The 16,449-nt window shown below is 47.8% G+C and overlaps 1 protein-coding gene across 1 annotated transcript in view; it reads left to right on the forward strand.

The window, feature by feature from the left end:
• TSC2 (TSC complex subunit 2) overlaps positions 1-16,449 on the forward strand; it is a gene marked incomplete at its 3' end in the record, with an annotated part of 31,681 nt that overhangs the window by 1,233 nt on the left and 13,999 nt on the right. Inside the window, exons 2-26 of the mRNA XM_031061072.1 lie at positions 11-168; positions 698-784; positions 1,353-1,463; positions 2,064-2,208; positions 2,331-2,448; positions 2,916-2,964; positions 3,293-3,418; positions 3,738-3,811; positions 4,158-4,284; positions 4,930-5,073; positions 5,290-5,427; positions 5,619-5,722; positions 6,526-6,607; positions 7,449-7,604; positions 7,736-7,852; positions 8,351-8,484; positions 8,760-8,855; positions 9,592-9,745; positions 10,471-10,593; positions 10,904-11,038; positions 11,484-11,673; positions 12,039-12,132; positions 12,618-12,720; positions 13,064-13,158; positions 15,589-15,720. Coding sequence (XP_030916932.1) covers positions 31-168; positions 698-784; positions 1,353-1,463; positions 2,064-2,208; positions 2,331-2,448; positions 2,916-2,964; positions 3,293-3,418; positions 3,738-3,811; positions 4,158-4,284; positions 4,930-5,073; positions 5,290-5,427; positions 5,619-5,722; positions 6,526-6,607; positions 7,449-7,604; positions 7,736-7,852; positions 8,351-8,484; positions 8,760-8,855; positions 9,592-9,745; positions 10,471-10,593; positions 10,904-11,038; positions 11,484-11,673; positions 12,039-12,132; positions 12,618-12,720; positions 13,064-13,158; positions 15,589-15,720 — 2,972 coding nt within the window. The remainder of the gene's footprint in view (positions 1-10; positions 169-697; positions 785-1,352; positions 1,464-2,063; positions 2,209-2,330; positions 2,449-2,915; positions 2,965-3,292; positions 3,419-3,737; positions 3,812-4,157; positions 4,285-4,929; positions 5,074-5,289; positions 5,428-5,618; positions 5,723-6,525; positions 6,608-7,448; positions 7,605-7,735; positions 7,853-8,350; positions 8,485-8,759; positions 8,856-9,591; positions 9,746-10,470; positions 10,594-10,903; positions 11,039-11,483; positions 11,674-12,038; positions 12,133-12,617; positions 12,721-13,063; positions 13,159-15,588; positions 15,721-16,449) is intronic.

The raw sequence follows: 16,449 nt of genomic DNA on the forward strand, positions 1-16,449 counted from the left end.
TTATTTGCAGGGCCTCAGCGCTGGGCAGCAATGGCAAAGCCTCAGAGCAAGGATTCCGGGCTGAAGGAGAAGTTCAGGAACCTCCTGGGGCTGGGAACATCCCGGGGAAGCTCCAAGTCGTCGGAGGGCAAGCAGACAGAGTTTATCATCACTGCAGAAATACTCAAGGTGTGAGAACTGAGTGGGGTGAAGGTGGGGGTAGTGCCTGGGGTACCTCAGCTGAGGGGATCCTTGCTCCTTTCCTGGGTTTTTTGGCACTCAGTTCCTCTCCATCATTCCCTCTCCTCATCTCATTCTCTAGTGAGCTGGATGTAGAACTCACCTACTTTGCAGCTCCAGCATTTGAGTTACTCACTCTTTGAATACTTTGGAGATATTTGTTGTGTTGGGTTACAGGCTATTTCCCTGTCCTCTCGATTTTTTATGGCCTGAGCTTGATGAAGTTTCTGTGGTGGCAGTTTCCACAAGCTGGGAACTGTTTCTGTTTTATAAAAACCTTATGGTTCTGTGGAAATGAAAAATAAAATAATTGATTCCAGTAATTGGTACCACAAGTCTGTAAGCAGAATAGTTGGCACATGAGGAGGAAAATGCAGGAAAAAGGGAGAAGGAGACCAGAATTCCTTCTCCCCTTGGAGAAATGGATAAGTGTTTCTGGTAAGATAAACTGTTAGCTTATTTCTCCATTTCTTTCCAGGAACTGAGCATAGAGTGTGGACTGAGTAACAGGATACGAGCAATCAGTCAAATTTGTGAAGTGGCAAAAACCAAAAAAATTGAAGAGGTGAGTTCCAAAGTGTTCAGGGAGTTTTGGAAGGATGGAAATGTAAGCAGCAGCTCTCAGACTATCATAAGGGACTCCTGTTGTTTAGAAAGCTTTTTTAGAATGGGTGATCCCCTTCCAGCTCTGCAGCAGAGGGGATGGAGCTGTTGGGCTTCCTGGACCATCCTGGAAGGAGGATGCTGGGGATACTCAGGACAGCTCATGGGAGATGATGTTTAGAGAGGTTTCCTTATCTCCTGGCTTGTTAATAAATATCCCCCAACTGGTTTTGAACTCATCTTGTAGCTGGGTGAAGGCTTCTGCACAAATATTCCCACTTGCAGTGAGTGTGGAATGAGGAATTGCAGTTCCTGGGTGTAGGGCTGGATTTGGGGTCTCCTGGGGTTGCTCTGAGTGTGTGACCAGGTGGGTGAGTGTCCCTCAGAGCAGAGAACCCCGCACATGGAACCCCTGGATCTTGGTCATGAATTGCCATCATTCATTGTGCCCTGCTGGCTGGAGCTCCTGCGGGAGCTGAGCTCTCCTGCCTCATGCTTTTGCCACGGTTTTGTGTTTGTTCTGCCCCCAGCACGCCGTGGAGGCTGTGTGGAAGGTGGTGGCTGACATGCTGCAGCCCGAGCGTCCCGCCGAGGCCAGGCACGCCGTGCTCCACCTGCTCAAGTCCATCGTCCAGGGACAGGTGACAGCAACCCCACGGGGCAGGGGACACTGACCTAAACTGGGCTTTGTGCAGGGGGAAATGGGAAAAGCACCAGGGAGCTCTTCTCTGCAAATGTTCATATTTGTAATTTTGGTTGTGTCTCGTAAATGAGAAAAGGAAGCGTTTTGGTTTTAAGTCTTGGTTTGACCCCGTAGCAAGACTTTTCATACAACTCACAGAAAGCTGGTTTGGTTTGGGGTAACGCTCTTGAGAAAGAGGAAATACTTTGGGTAAGTTCAGCATAATTCAGCAGATTTTATGTGGTCTTTGCCCAGACCTTCTAGTCCCACTTTGCAGCTGGTTTTGATGTTTCAGGTATGCAGGGGGTTCTGTGTGAGGCACTTCTAGCCTGGCCAAGTTCAGCACACAAGGAATTCTTCAGATTTCCCAACGTGTTGCACAAACATGGGGCTGAATCAGCCCAAAGTTGTCATTCTCAGCGTTCTGAGAAAGCAGGGGTGGGTGCTTATGAAGGGAGTAGGCATCGATTCAACAAAAAGCTAATTTAAAGCACGAAGATTACTGAGGTGTACCTTGCTAATGTCCAGGCTTTAACCCCTTCCCTTTTTTCATTTCAAGGGTGAGAGGCTGGGGATCCTCAGAGCCCACTTTTTTAAGGTTATTAAGGATTATCCCTCCAATGAAGATGTGCATGAGCGGCTGGAAGTGTTCAAGGCTCTGACGGAGAACGGGCGCTACATCACCTACTTGGAGGAGGAGCTGGGTGAGCAGTGTCCCCTCTTCAGTCTGGGGGCAAGAAATCCAGGCAGAGACACCCAGTGATAACAGAAAAAGTAGTAGTGTCATTCCTGGGTAGAAGGTAACAGGGTTTTTTCCCTTTTTTAGCGGATTTTGTGCTGCAGTGGATGGATGTTGGGCTGACGTCTGAGTTCCTCCTGGTTCTGGTGAACCTGGTGAAATTCAATAGCTGCTACCTGGAAGACTACGTAGCTGACATGGTCCAGTAAGTTGGGTTTTTTAACCCCTACCTTCTTATTCCTGGTAAATTACAGAGAGAAAGCTGCAGATCAATACACAGACAACTGGGATATTTTTTGTCCCCATCTGGATCTGTTTTATCCTAGGTGATTTCTAACAAATATTTGATTTTCAGTTCTTGTGATGTTCAATCTGTTTTAGTTTAACTCAGTGTGCTTCTCCCATTCCCATTCCATGGGGTGGGCCTGTTTGCATTGCTTAGTCTCACAAGGGTCTGTGCTGTTGCATTACCTGAGCTGCATTTAAGTCTCTCTTTGACTTTATAAAAGAGATTGCAGAGCTCAGTGTCCCTTGGGCTGTCACCAACATTGCCCCAGGAAGGGCAGTGAGGAGTTAAATAGCATGGCAATTAACCTGACTGCTCTGGCTCTTTGTAATTTGCCTAAAATCATGTGGAGCAAACAATTCTAATTAAATGTTCTTTCTTAACAGCAAGATCTGCCTCTTGTGCATTCAGACTTCATCGTCTATGGACATAGAGGTCAGTGATCTGAGGTTCTTTTAGTACTGCAGAACTCTTTGAAGTTCTTTGTAACTTTTACAAACAAAATCAGATCGTCAGACTCTGAGTTTATTCTCATCTTTCAAGAGAGCTGATGCAGTATAGTGTTATTTGTAATCCAACAAATCTCATACACCAATAATTTATTCCAAAGCAAACAGAGCATTAATTTGATAAACGAATCAACAATACTTTTTAAAAGGAAAAAAACCCCAAAATATCTTCATCCCTTTTGACTTCCAGAAGATTTCGTGGGTGTGCCAGGTGTGGATTTGACCTGGCTGATTCACTTTTGTCTTTCCCAAAGATTTCCTTGCAAGTCCTGGATGCAGTTGTTTGTTACAACTGCCTGCCCTCGGAGAACCTGCCCGTGTTCATCATCACCCTGTGCCGCACCATCAACGTGAAGGAGCTCTGTGAGCCCTGCTGGAAGGTCAGAAACCCTTCTTGCTTTCATGAATTCACTCCTGGATGAAGTGTCACACTTACCTGGGCACATCTGCCACCAGTTTCAGCTTGGTTTGAAGAGTAATTAAAGTTAAAACTTGTTGAAGTACTGAGGGATCAGCTTCTCATTAGTGCAAGTCGTGTCATGTCCGTGGGATTCTCCCCTGGTTTCTGCTGCTGTGACAGCTCCTGTCCTGCCCTGGGAAAGGCAGGACACATTTACTCAGAAGCATGGCCAGCTAAATCCATGTGTAGGTCCTGAGTGTTTAACAGCTGGGGATTGAGGTGTTCTCTCTGCGTTTCAGCTCATGCGCAACCTCCTGGGAACCCACCTGGGACACAGTGCCATCTACAACATGTGCAGGATCATGGAAGACAGGTAAGGGAGCAGCATCCAGCAAATCCAAGGGACTCAGGAAGGGCCCAGTGAGACAGATGGGGAGTCACCAACCTCAGTAGGACAAGCTGAAGGTTCTGGTGCTTAGAAATAATTTCCCTTTCTAGTTATGCTGCTGAAGTGCTCGTTTAGGGCATTTCTGAATTTAATTTCCCTCTGTTTAAAGTTGTGGTGAACGATTTGCTGCTTTTCATGTTTGTCCATTGCTGTGCAGGGCCCTGATGTGTAACAGCTGGGAATTCCTGTTGGGACAGTGCATATTGCTATTGACTTTGTATGCTGAAATAATTGTGGCATGGTCTGAATCTTCCTTCCCCCCGGTCCTTAGATCCTACATGGCAGATGCAGCCCTGCTGAGAGGAGCTGTGTTCTTTGTTGGGATGGCTCTGTGGGGGGCTCATCGCCTCAATTCCCTCAGGAACTCCCCCACTTCAGTGCTGCCTTCATTCCTCAAGGTAGGATGGGATGATGGGGGAACTTTTTGATTACTTGGACAAATTTAAACCAAAAATGTGGCCCCACACCAAAGGGATCTTTGTGGGCCTGAGGGACGAGAGGGAGAAATTTGGTGTGGGCTGAAGCAAGAAGAAGCAGTAAAACAAGTAAAACAAGAGGATTTGTGTCTGTAGCTGAGGCCTCCTCCTCGCACATCTTTAGCCAGAAAAGCAAAGTCTGAATCCTTTCTAGCAAATACCTACGTTGTGGGTACTTTACCTTAAAAAATAAAATAAAAAGCATCAACTTTCACTCTTCCCAGTGGGTGGTACAGAAAGTGAGGGAGGGTGTCTCCAGGGCCAGCCCCAGAGCTCTCAAAATTTCCTCATCTGAGTGCCTCAAGCAGGAATTACTGGCTTTAATCCCCTTGTCTGCCTGTAGGATGGGGCTGTGTCTGCCAGCTGAGGCACAGCTGCTCGCAGGAGAGCAGAACTGCTTTGAGAAGGTGGCTCTGTGCTGTGTGCTTTGTGTGCAGGGACCCAAATGGATTTATCTCAGGCCTCCAGGCCGATTCCCTAATTAATAAGGCTTGTTGCATTTGAGTGCAGAGGGTTTGAGGGCTCTGCTCCCCACCTGCTCGCTGACTGAAGGGCTTTGGTTTGCAGGCCATGACCTGTCCCAACGCAGTCGTGTCCTACGAGATCGTTCTGTCCATCACACGCCTGATCAAGAAATATGGCAAGGGGCTGCAGGCTGTCACCTGGGATATCCTCCTGGACATCATGGAGAGACTGCTGCAGCAGCTGCAGGTGCGTGCTGGGCCTGCCTGGGTGTGCTTTCAGGCCCAAGGCTTTGCCATAAATCCTTCTGCAAATGGATCTGTTTGTGCACCGTGGGGAAAGGGGAGCTGAGAAAGGCTTAGCCCAATTCTCACTGCTGTGGTTCTCTGAGTTTCTGTTTGTATTTAAAATTAGCACTTTTTGGCAAGGTGGAACTCTTCCAGGAATGGTTTTGTCTCTTTTCAGGTTCTGGAGAGCCAAGAACTGAAGTCCATTGTACATGATCTTCTGACCACAGTAGAAGAGCTCTGTGACCAGAATGATTTTCATGGCTCTGAAGAGAGATTTTTTGAGCTGGTGGAAAGATGTGCTGATCAGAGACCAGTAAGGCTTTATTATTGTCCTCCTTTTGGGTCTGTTCTGTCACAGCTGAAATTTGAGAGTCCTAAAATAGGAAATGGTCAGAAAACCCCAGCAAGGACTTCCATGAGCCTTATTCCCATGGAGGGGGCTGGGGGAATGGATTTGTTATGTTTGCTTATGCACTAAAAACATTTCTTGGTCTTTCCATGGAGGAATCTTCTGTGTTAAACCTGATAACGTACAGAGCTCAGTCCATCCACCCTGCCAAAGATGGCTGGATCCACAACCTGCAGCTCCTAATGGAGAGATTCTTCAGGTAGGAAATCATAACTTTGGGAACTTCTTACTTTCAAGAGGCACTTTCAAGTGTTTCTTGCCACCTTGTCATGTTAGATAATTTTGTTTTCTGAAGTTCTAATGTTCTGAAGTCCTAAGTTAGTAAGTGGCTGCTGAGAAGTGTGGTAGTCCCAGGGCAGAGCACATGAACGTACTTATTTAAGAGAAGAAAATCTTTCCACTGAGTTCTTTATGCTGCTTTTTTCTCCTTCTCTTTCATTCCATTCAATACTATTCCAATTAGCTTAGGCAGTTGTGTTCCACTCCACAGCACTTTGTAGTTCTGACACCAAACAAGATTTTCCTGTTGAGCATTAGGATTGCATATGGTTATCCAGCATTCCAGTTATCTGGTTTTGAATTGGTGCTCCCTAAGGGATTCTGTGCTCTGAAACATCAACACAGAGCACTAACAAACTTCTGTCTCCTCGGTGAAATGCTGCCAAAGAGCAGCTCTTCCTCAGTGCCATGTGTTTGCTTTTAAATTTGCTCACCAGAGCACTTGTTCTTCTAACATGTGCTTCCTAGTTTGGATTGGAAATGGGAAAGTGCAATTACAGGTCTGCAGAAGGAGTAAAAGCTGAACTGGGATTTGAATTTGCAATTGTTCTTGAATCTGATTTCAGGTCTAGAGACATTAACTGAGGGCTCAGCTGATCTCTCACAGTTACTGTTCCAACTCTGAAAAAGTTTCTTATTTTCCTTTAGTTTTACTTTTCCCCGTTCCCTAAATACCAACAACTCTTTATTTTATTCATTTTGGATTTGCTTTTCCTGTTTTAGGAACGAGAGCCGTAGTGCTGTTAGGATTAAGGTTCTGGATGTGCTGTCCTTTGTGCTGAGCATCAACAGACAGTTCTATGAGGTGGGTGAGGTCTCAGGTGGGTGGGAAAGCCTTTGGTGGGGCACTTTTTCCTGGGGATTTCAAGTCCCCTCTGCCCATGGAGAAGCCACAGCCCTGGGCTCTAAATCCCACACAGAGCTGTTTCTTTGGGATGCTTGTGGGGGGATTTGCCATTGTTTGTCCTTAGCTGGATACAGGAATGGGCAACTTGCAGTGGGAGCTGCAGGGTTTTGAGGGCAAACCTGGTTGTGTCTTGGCTTCCCTGTTTTAAGGCTGTTAAATCCATGTCTATGTTGTTTTGGAAGAATTGACAGTCGATGTCAGAGGTTCAAAGCTGATTTAAAAGCTTTGTAAAAGATGGGGACTGGACATATTGAGCAGTGACTGGTCTTGGTGCTTGCAGTTGAATTGCTGTCCAAGATGGAAACTCTGTGAGAGAGAAGTTGGGGATATCCAGGGATACCTTGATCTCCTCTGGATGTGGATCTCACTTTAGGATCTCCTAAAGTGTCAGAGGGCAGGAAGGGGCAGAGATGGGTTCCTTCAAGATTTGTGAAAACATGAAGCTGTTGGTGTTTCCTCTCTCTCTCAAAAAACCAAGGCCTAGAGATCTCTTGTCTGTTTGAGCCTGGGCTGTCAGATCTCTGGGACAGACAAAACCCAAAGCGCTGAAAAGTTCAATAAAAGTCACAAATATCTGGAGGGCTGGCAGACAGAAATACCTGTGGGATGGAAGAGGAGGTGAAGGAATGAAGCAGTGGAGGAACAAGCCTGGGACCCAAATAGCTGAGTTCTTTTGTTTGCAATTCTTTCTCTAACGTGCTGAAGATCTGAGAGCTTAGGAGGGTCTGTCCTCTTGCAGGAAGAGCTGATAAACCTGGTGGTGATCTCCCAGCTGGCTCACATCCCAGAGGACAAAGACCATCAGGTCCGAAAATTGGCCACTCAGCTGCTGGTGGACCTGGCTGAAGGCTGCAACACTCACCACTTCAACAGCCTGCTGGATATCATCGAGAAGGTGAATTAAACCTCCAGGGCTGGCAGCTTTCCCAGCAGGGAGGACTTCCTGAGGCTCTGAGGCTTCCAGCATGGAAACAGAGGAAGGATGTGCTGCAGGTTTAAACCACGTGTTGCTTTTCTCTTTCAAAGGTGGCTGCACATTCTCTGTCATCTCCTTCTGAGCTGGAAGAGAGGGACCTTCTGTCATATTCAGCTTCTCTGGAGGATGTCAAGACAGCAGTTCTTGGGCTCCTGATAATTCTTCAGGTAAACGCTGCAGAGCATTAAACACAAATTTTTCATAATACTCTTCTGCTGGGCTTGGCTTTTTAGATAACTCTTCTCCCACTAATAAATATTCTGACTTTTAACTATTTAATATTTTAAGTCTTGTTTTGGTCAGTCCTTTGATTTTGAGCACTCTGGGACTGTTTGCTAAGTGTTCTGTGTTCTTAACTCCCATTGCACAACCCAGGTGAGCACATTTTCCTGTGTGGGGGGAGGATGTGGCCATAAATTAGCAGGAAGGAGGAGCTGACAACCTTGAATAGATTTAGTAGATCTGTTGTGTTTGGGCAGGATGTCCTGGGCTGTGCTGAAGAGCAGGCTGTTCTCCAGAGCAGCTCTGGATCTTTGCAGAGGTTCCTTCCAGAGCCACCTGGACATGTTACAGTGAGGATGAAGCTTTTGCTGCCTTTCTGCTGGAAGTGGCAGTGCAGCCCAGGCGTGTGACAGGCCTGTGTTTCTGTGTTTCTGTGCCTGCAGACCAAGCTGTACAGTTTGCCCTCCAGCCACGCCATGCGCGTGTACGAGATGCTGATCCAGCACGTGCAGCGCCACTACAAGTACTGCTACAGCCTGCCCGTGGCCAGCAGCATCAGGCTGCAGGTAGGAGCAGCCCCTGTGCCCCCAGAGCTGCACAGCCCTCTGGGGCTCCTGGGTAAAGGTGGGGACTGGGTGCTCTGGGGCTTGCAAGAAGTAGAATGTAATGTTCCTTGGCTCACACGGGTGTGTAAATGTGGTGTGATGCCGGCAGTGATGCCTCCTGCAGAACAAGCTGTGGCATCTCTTAAAAATCCTTCTGCACCTGGAAAAATATCATATTGGGGTGGGAGAGTATTGTGGTGGCTCGGGGATTGAGTGACTCCAGTGTGTTCCCTGCTGCTGGTGTTTGATTGCTGATGCTCCGAGCTGACTCCCTGCACCGCCTGGGCCTTGCCAACAAGGATGGAGCAGTGAGGTTCAGCCCCTACTGCCTCTGTGACTTTGTGTAGGTTTCCCATTGTGTTAAGCAAAAGAATCACAGAATGGTTTGGGTTGGAAGAGATCCTAGAGCCCATCCAGTGCCTCCCCTGCCATGGCAGGGACACCTTCCACTGTCCCAAGCTGCTCCAAGCCATGCCCAGCCTGGCCTTGGACACTTCTTAATTTATTTTTTATTTTTAAAAAGCTGTTTTTCAAACTAAATTGTGTTTCCCAACTAAATTGTATGCTCAGCATAATGTTCCATCAGTAACAATCTGCAGTTTTTCTAAATCTTCCACATCCTAGACCACTCTGTAGTTACAGCCTAGGATTGTCTGAACCAGTAAGGCATTGGTGAGCTGTTCTTACAAATCACTTACCTGCAGAGCTCTCAATCTCAGACATGAAATTTAAGCTCCTGCTCACAAAGCTTCCCCCAAAAACGTGCAATTTTTTGCCTCAAACCAGTTCCACACTGAATTTGATTCATTTGTACAAATCTGGCTAGTTTTAATTTTATATCTTGTCTAAAGTTGTGTAACACACCCCAAAAGATATCTTTCTAAATTAGATAGAAAAATCCTTCATTGATCAAATTGGCTGATGCAGTGTGTCTGCTGGGCAATCCTGTGCTTTTTAAAATTGAAAATGCAGATTATATTGTTCGGTCTTTAACCTGGCTCCCAAACAGGGTGGTTCTGTAGGTCACACGAATAAGCTGTAAAAATGACATGTATTTTTTCTCCCTTTCTGTGTTGCAGAGAGGCAGAGAAAAGGGCTTCTGAGAAAAAGCCCCCTGGCACCCTGTCCCCACCTTCAGGCAGCCCCAGTGTGCCTTCCCAGGGTGGCACTGTCCGGGTGGGACACCTGCCCTACTCCATGGTCTTTGGGGTCCTCCTGCAGTGTTTGAAGCAGGTATGTACCCTCCTGGCATCCTTGTGTCCCCTCCTGGCATCTTTGTGTCCCATCCTGGCATCCTTCTGTCCCCTCCTGGCACCAGCTGCCTGTCAAATTCCAGCCCAGAGATCTTAAATAAAACCTGAAAAGCAATTTCTGCTCCTCCTGCTCAAAATGTGGGTGTGACTGTGCAGCTTCACAGCCACCAGTGGGAGCAGCAGTCCAGCTCTTGAGGAAACGAGCACAGCTTTCACTGCACTGCTTCAGAGCAGGCAAGGGCAAAAGCTGTGCTTGTTAAACAAGATCCAAGAGGCCATCCTGCTTCTGAAAGGGCATTTGGAATTAAAACCTCTCCCACTGCAAGTTTGTGAGGTGTTTTGAGAATTTGTGAATGCTTCATCAGCAATAAACTGTAAATAGGAATTGTTCCTGAGGGTGGCATTGGACACAGTTCTGTGCTGAGGGCTTGGCTTGCTCTGGGAGTTAATTGGTGCTGGTGCTTAGGAGAATTGGATTCTGGCTGTCAGATCTCAATATAATGTCTTTTCCAGTTTGTGGTGCCAATATTGCACCTAGAGCTGGGTGACAGACAGGAAGAAACTTGTGACTTCTTTTTCTGTATCAACCACGACAAGACCTACATCTGCCCAGGAAATGACACATTGTCTGCAACTTGATTGATCTTCCAAACTCGAGTGAAATCATGCAAAAATTTTCAAGCTTAACATTTTCTGTCTTTGCAGGAGACAGACTGGAAGGTGCTGAAGTTGGTTCTCAACAAATTACCCGAGTCTCTCCGCTATAAAGTGCTATTTTTAACTTCTCCTTGCAACATAGACCAGCTGGCCTCTGCACTGAGCTACATGGTAATGCCGCTGAAGCACGGCCCCCAGCTCCTTGGCTTGCTTGGGAATTGCTTGGAGGGGATTTTTGAGTGATTTTTTTTTTGTCTTCGGACTAGTATGTTAAAGATTAGCAGGCTTGTTGTCAATCCTCACTCACCCTCTCTTTTGTGAGGGTTGTTCTAGGTACAGAATAGGCATTAATTGTGTGTTTTAATGCGAGTATATGGATATATGTATATACAGGTCTTGGGGAGCTGTGGGCAGTGCCTTCTGCTGCCTTTCAGAGGGTGTTTTAGTGAGAGGTGCCCTGACTGGCTGTGTGATGTGTCAGCTCACAGACAAGAAGACCACGGACAGGCTCCACGGGACCCCCGAAGGCTTTTCCCGCACGGATCTGCACCTGGCTGTGGTCCCCGTGCTGACAGCGCTGATATCTTACCACAACTACCTGGACAAAGCCAAGCAGGTGTGGGGACATGGGAGCCTGTAGGGCATGGTTTAGCCTGGGAGCTGGTTAGGAGACAGGAGTGCAAGGTAACACTGCCCTTTGCTGTTGGTGAAAAAACACTTTGGTGACTCCAGGTAGGATTAACTGTGGGTTCACTCCTCACCTCTCCCCCCTCACAGGTCACTGAGTAATTCTACCCTCTTATAAACACAAAATTTCTGTTGAATCAGGAACTTAAAGTCTCAACTACCTACTTGATTTGGGTTCCCTGGTAAGAGTGTGGCCTGGGGTATCTGCAGCGTTATTTAAAGCTCAGTGTTAGCACTCAGCTGCGTCACCCAGCCTTGCAGCAGGGGTTCCTTGCAGCAGGGGTACCTTGCAGGGTGTTCTGGGGTGCTGCCAAGAGTCAGGGGGTGGTGTCAGGGTGTTCTTTGGTGTGCTGAGTGTTTCCCTGCTCTGCCAGCGAGAGATCGTGTACTGCCTGGAGCACGGGCTCATCTACCGCTGTGCCAACCAGTGCGTGGTGGCACTGTCAGTCTGCAGCGTGGAGATGCCCGACATCATCATCAAGGCACTGCCCGTCCTAATTGTCAAACTCACCCACATTTCTGCCACGGCCAACATGGCAATCCCTCTGCTGGAATTTCTCTCAAGTAAGTCGTGATGTTTTTCTTTTCGGTTTCTGTAGTTGTGGGTTTTGTGTGGAATGGGGGGGTTTGATGGTGTTGGTCATATGGAATGCACTGTGATGCCCCTGCTCAGGTTATAAATGTTGGATCTCCTCATTTGTTACAAGTTTTCTGTATGAAGCTCTTGCTCTGAAGAGAAAAACACGCTCTGTGTCGTGCAGCTATATAGAAATACGAGCTGCTTTCCTCTCCTTGCATGACATGATTTTAACTTCCATGTCACTGATCATTCAGAAAAAAACAAAAATTTAGAAATTAAACTGAGTGAGGATGTTGAAGGGTTGTGTTGAGGGCTCACCTGTGCTGGTTCTGCTGTTGGACTCTTGCAGCTCTGGCCAGGCTGCCTCACCTGTACCGGAACTTCGCGGCAGAGCAGTACGCCAGCGTCTTCGCCATCTCCCTGCCCTACACCAACCCCTCCAAGTAAGGCCACAGCAATGTGCTTCTCTCATCTGTGAAACTCAGAGCTTGGAAAGCCTTTTCTTGTAGTTTTTGGCTCAAGGTTATTCATAGGATGTTGCTCATTCTGGTGTCACCAGGCTTTTCCTGAAGAAGGGGTATGTCTGCCCTGTGAGGGTGGGGAGGCCCTGGCACAGGGTGCCCAGAGAAGCTGTGTCTGCCCCTGGGTCCCTGGAAATGTCCAAGGTCAGGCTGGACAGGGCTTGGAGCAACCTGGGATAGTGGAAGATGGAACTGTATGAAGTCTAAGATCCCTTCCCACCCAAACCATTCTGTAATTCCACGATACAATTCTGGGACATCATCACCTTGGACAAAAACCCGTTTCTCTTGAACAGAATTTTTGAGTTTTTTGGTTTTTTTTCTTCACACTTTAAGGAGGTGAAGGAGCAGTTCAGTGTGCCAGGCTGAGCAGTGCACACTGAGCTGGGGTGTCTCTGCTGCTGCAGGTTTAACCAGTACATCGTTTGCCTGGCCCACCACGTGATCGCCATGTGGTTCATCCGCTGCCGCCTGCCCTTCCGCAAGGACTTTGTCCCCTACATCACCAAGGTAATGGCACTGCTCAGCCCAGCAGCGCTCAGGGGACCTCACTGATCCAAACTGAGCTGACATCTTTGAATGTTCTGTTTGAAGCCACCAGAATTCTGGTTTTCTTGGCAGCTCTGTGAGCTCTCGTGCTTTGAGCTGCAGATTTTGAGCTGCAGATTTTGAGCTGCAGATTTTGAGTTGCAGATTTTGAGCTGCAGATTTTGAGTTGTAGATTTTGAGCTGCAGATTTTGAGCTGCAGATTTTGAGTTGTAGATTTTGAGCTGCAGATTTTGAGCTGCAGATTTTGAGCTGCAGATTTTGAGCCACACGTTGTTCACGTTGTCACCTCTTGTCCCCACGCAGGGCCTGCGCTCCAACGTGCTCCTGTCCTTCGATGACACCCCAGAGAAGGACAGCTTCAGGGCTCGCAGCACCAGCCTCAATGAGAGGCCAAAGAGGTAAATTCTCTTGGACCCCAGCAGGTTTGGTGTCCCTGCTCTGGTGCTCACGCCCTGCCCTGCGTGTCCCTGAGGGAGGCTGGGTACTGATCCCCATCTGGCAGTGCAGTAAGCAAGCAAAGTAAACCTCTTTAGGTCAAAGACAAGTGGGGCTGGTGAGAGGCTGGGATCCAGCCAGGCTGGCAGCCTGGGGGGGCAGCTGAGTGGGGCAGCTGAGGCAGCACTGCCTGTCCTGCAGGCCTGTGCTCACTTCTGGAAATCAACACTTGTGTCAGGTTGGGGTGTGTCAGTGCAGTGTTACCAGAGATGAGAGAAGAGGGTGATACCAGAGATAACAGAATCCCACGTTCATGTGGATTGTGTGAACTCCTTTTGATGAGTGATCCCTAACGAGTCATTTTCAGATGATTGCCAGAGAAATGGTTGTGATCAACGACCTGGATAAATTAGAGAGCCAGTACTGTGTTTTTCCATGGTGTTCCCAGCCAGGTCAGTGCACTGGCTGGCACACAGCTGCTTTCTGTCCAATCCCTTTTTTATTTTTTGAATTTTGAAGCCATCATGACAGTTTTAAGCAAAGCCTTCAGAAGTCAGAGACTTTCTTGCCAGCAATCATTCAAAGTAACATTTGCCAGGGGAGGAAGATATTCCTTGGAAGGCATTTAGGGTTTCTCCAACGTCCTTTTACCTGCAGGGATTACCTAAACTGGTTCACTTAACTTGCTTCAGTGTTGTGAGCAGTGAGCACATGGTGGCATCTGAGCCCTGGGGAAAGTGCCTCTACTTCACCTGCAAGGCTGCAGCAGAGTCTTGCAATGCAGAAACACCACCCCTGCCCTACTGCTGCAGCTGTAAGCCTTGTGTTGTGTTTCATCTCTCCCATCTCCTCCTCTTTCATCCAGAAACTTGGAAGAGAAGTGACACTCATCTCTCCAATTAGAATTCCAACTAATCTTTTTTTTTTCTTTTTTCCCCCTAAAAAACCTGTTAAATTCTACCAGGTTGGAATACTACTGTCTCTAAAGGCTTTTGCTGGATCACTTTCCACAGAAATCTCTGCTGAGGAGTGTGGCTGTACTCAGGCAGTGCCCAAAGCACTGGAATAGCAGGATGCCACTGCCTCTGGGCCTGGCTGAGCTTGGATTCTGGCCAGGGCACAGAGGAAAGGCCTGGAGCAGATTCCAGTTTCCTTGCCTGAGAAGCTTCTGGGCTTGGTTTTCAGTCCTGAAGCCCAAAGAATGTTTCCCTGCCGTAGCTGAGGTGCTGGGTGTTCCAAGGGATAAGGATCCCAGCAGTTCCCAGGGCTGCTGGGTGTCCTGATGTTGGTGTAGGGGATGATCCCTGAGCATGAGCCTGTGCTCTCTGCAGCAGTTGTGGCCTAAAGTGATCTGGGAGAGGTTGTTGGGAGGAGGACAAAGAAATTCTGATCCCTGCAGGTGGCAATCTGAGATGTAAGAGCTCACTGAGATGAGGATGGCACACAAATTGTGTTTAGAAAGAGCCAGAAGAGTTAAATTAGTGCCTGCATTTTATCCCTGGGGATGGGAGCTGCTGGACCAACTGTTCTGCCCAAATTAGCCCCGAGCCTGGCGTGCATCTCAGTGACTAATTAAAGTGCCTCTTGGATCTTAATTGCTGTCATCTCCCACGTGTTCCTGGCACTTGCCAGTGTGCACAGTAATTTCCTTTCAGTGCCAGCGCAGAGCCCAGGGGGTTCCCTGGAGCCCGGGCTGAGGCAGCTGGGGTGGCACAGGAGCATCCCCAGGGCTGTTTGCTGGCTCTGCAGTGTGGCAGGGTCTGGAACAGGGGCTCAGTGTCCCCAGGGCCTCGAGCTGGGCTAAGGGACACCTCTGGGAGGCCCTGGGTGTGTTGTGACTTGGGGGAAGGCTCAGCTTTGGGCCAGGCTTAGTGGGGACAGAGTTGGGTGTTGTGATCCCTGTCTCTTATTAAAAACTGCTGTGACCTAGTCCAGGTAAAGCATTTTAGGATCTGTGGAAGCCCTCAGGTGTCGAGTCATGGTGAGTTGGGGCAACACAAGAGGGGGTTGAAGTGTACAAAACTCCTCAGCCTTGAGGAATTTGTGCCAGGGAGCCTTCAGGTGCCCTTGCCTTTGCTGAACAGCCCAGTATTCCAACTCTCATTTCAACCAGTTTTTTTCTTTTAACTTGTACTAATTTCATTTGTTTTGTAGCACATTTAAAATCTTGTTTTCAAAATGTGGTTTGTCTTTTTAAAGCTTTCAGCTCTGCTTGTTTGTATGTTTTAATTTTTGTTTCCCTTTTTTTTTTTTCTTTGGCGTTTGTTTTATTTTCCATCACCCTCCGGGATCCCCCAATATTGACCCTGTGACTGTGACCTTTCAACCTACATCCCTACAATGGTTTCCTCCCTTCTGTGACCTCTTTTGGGGCTTGGTGCTTCTCCACATAGTAGTTTAAGACTAGCCAAAAATGCAAAGCAAGGCTTGAATAACTCTCCTCCAGTGAAAGAGCTGAAAGAACCCTCTGCAGTTGATGCCTTCCGATCCCGCAGCATCAGTGTGTCTGAACATGTGGTCCGCAGGTAGAGGCACTTTGGATGGGGACAATCCAAGAGCAGCTGGGCCCTTGGAGGTTTTGCTGCAAGGGTGGGTGGAAGCAGGGTGGATTTGCATGTGGGATGCTTGCATGACTTGGTTATCCCATGAAAAACCGGCCTCAGGCACAGGCGAGGGTTTTGGGAAGGCATCCCGAGGCTTCCCAAGGCCACGTCACACCCTGGGTGTCTGTGCTCGCCTTGCCACATTCTCTGGTGCTTTGGCAATCAAAGATTCTGTTTTCAAAGCCAAGGTAGTGAGGGGGGGAAAAAACCCAAACAAACCCACACACAGAAAAAGGAAAAAGGTTGCATTCTGCACAAGTGAGAATCCTGGATAGAGCTCGCTAAAACTTGAGCCTCTCAAGCAGGGGTTTGATTCAGGAGAGGCTCTGGAAGCTCTGCAAAGTCATGGAGAGCCCTCCTTCCAGTCTAGTTCTGGCCTCAGTTTAGGATTTGTTCTTCTGAAGGAGCTGGTGAAGTGTCCTGGTCTCAAGAATGATGCCATGAAAAACCTGGATTTGTCTTTCCAGAGAGCACTGAGGGCTGTGCTCAGCCCATATGAATTGTTGCTTTCACAACTAAGGAAAACAATATTTGATTTCAGAGATTGATTTGACTGACTGACAGGTTTTGATGGCAAGCATTGATCTGCTCCAATGAAAGATGTGAAATAATTGATGCCAGCTTTTAAAACATATTTCTGGATCACTTTTC

Source organism: Geospiza fortis, unplaced genomic scaffold (assembly GCF_000277835.1).
Source record: "Geospiza fortis unplaced genomic scaffold, GeoFor_1.0 scaffold213, whole genome shotgun sequence".
NCBI classification, from domain to species: domain Eukaryota; kingdom Metazoa; phylum Chordata; class Aves; order Passeriformes; family Thraupidae; genus Geospiza; species Geospiza fortis.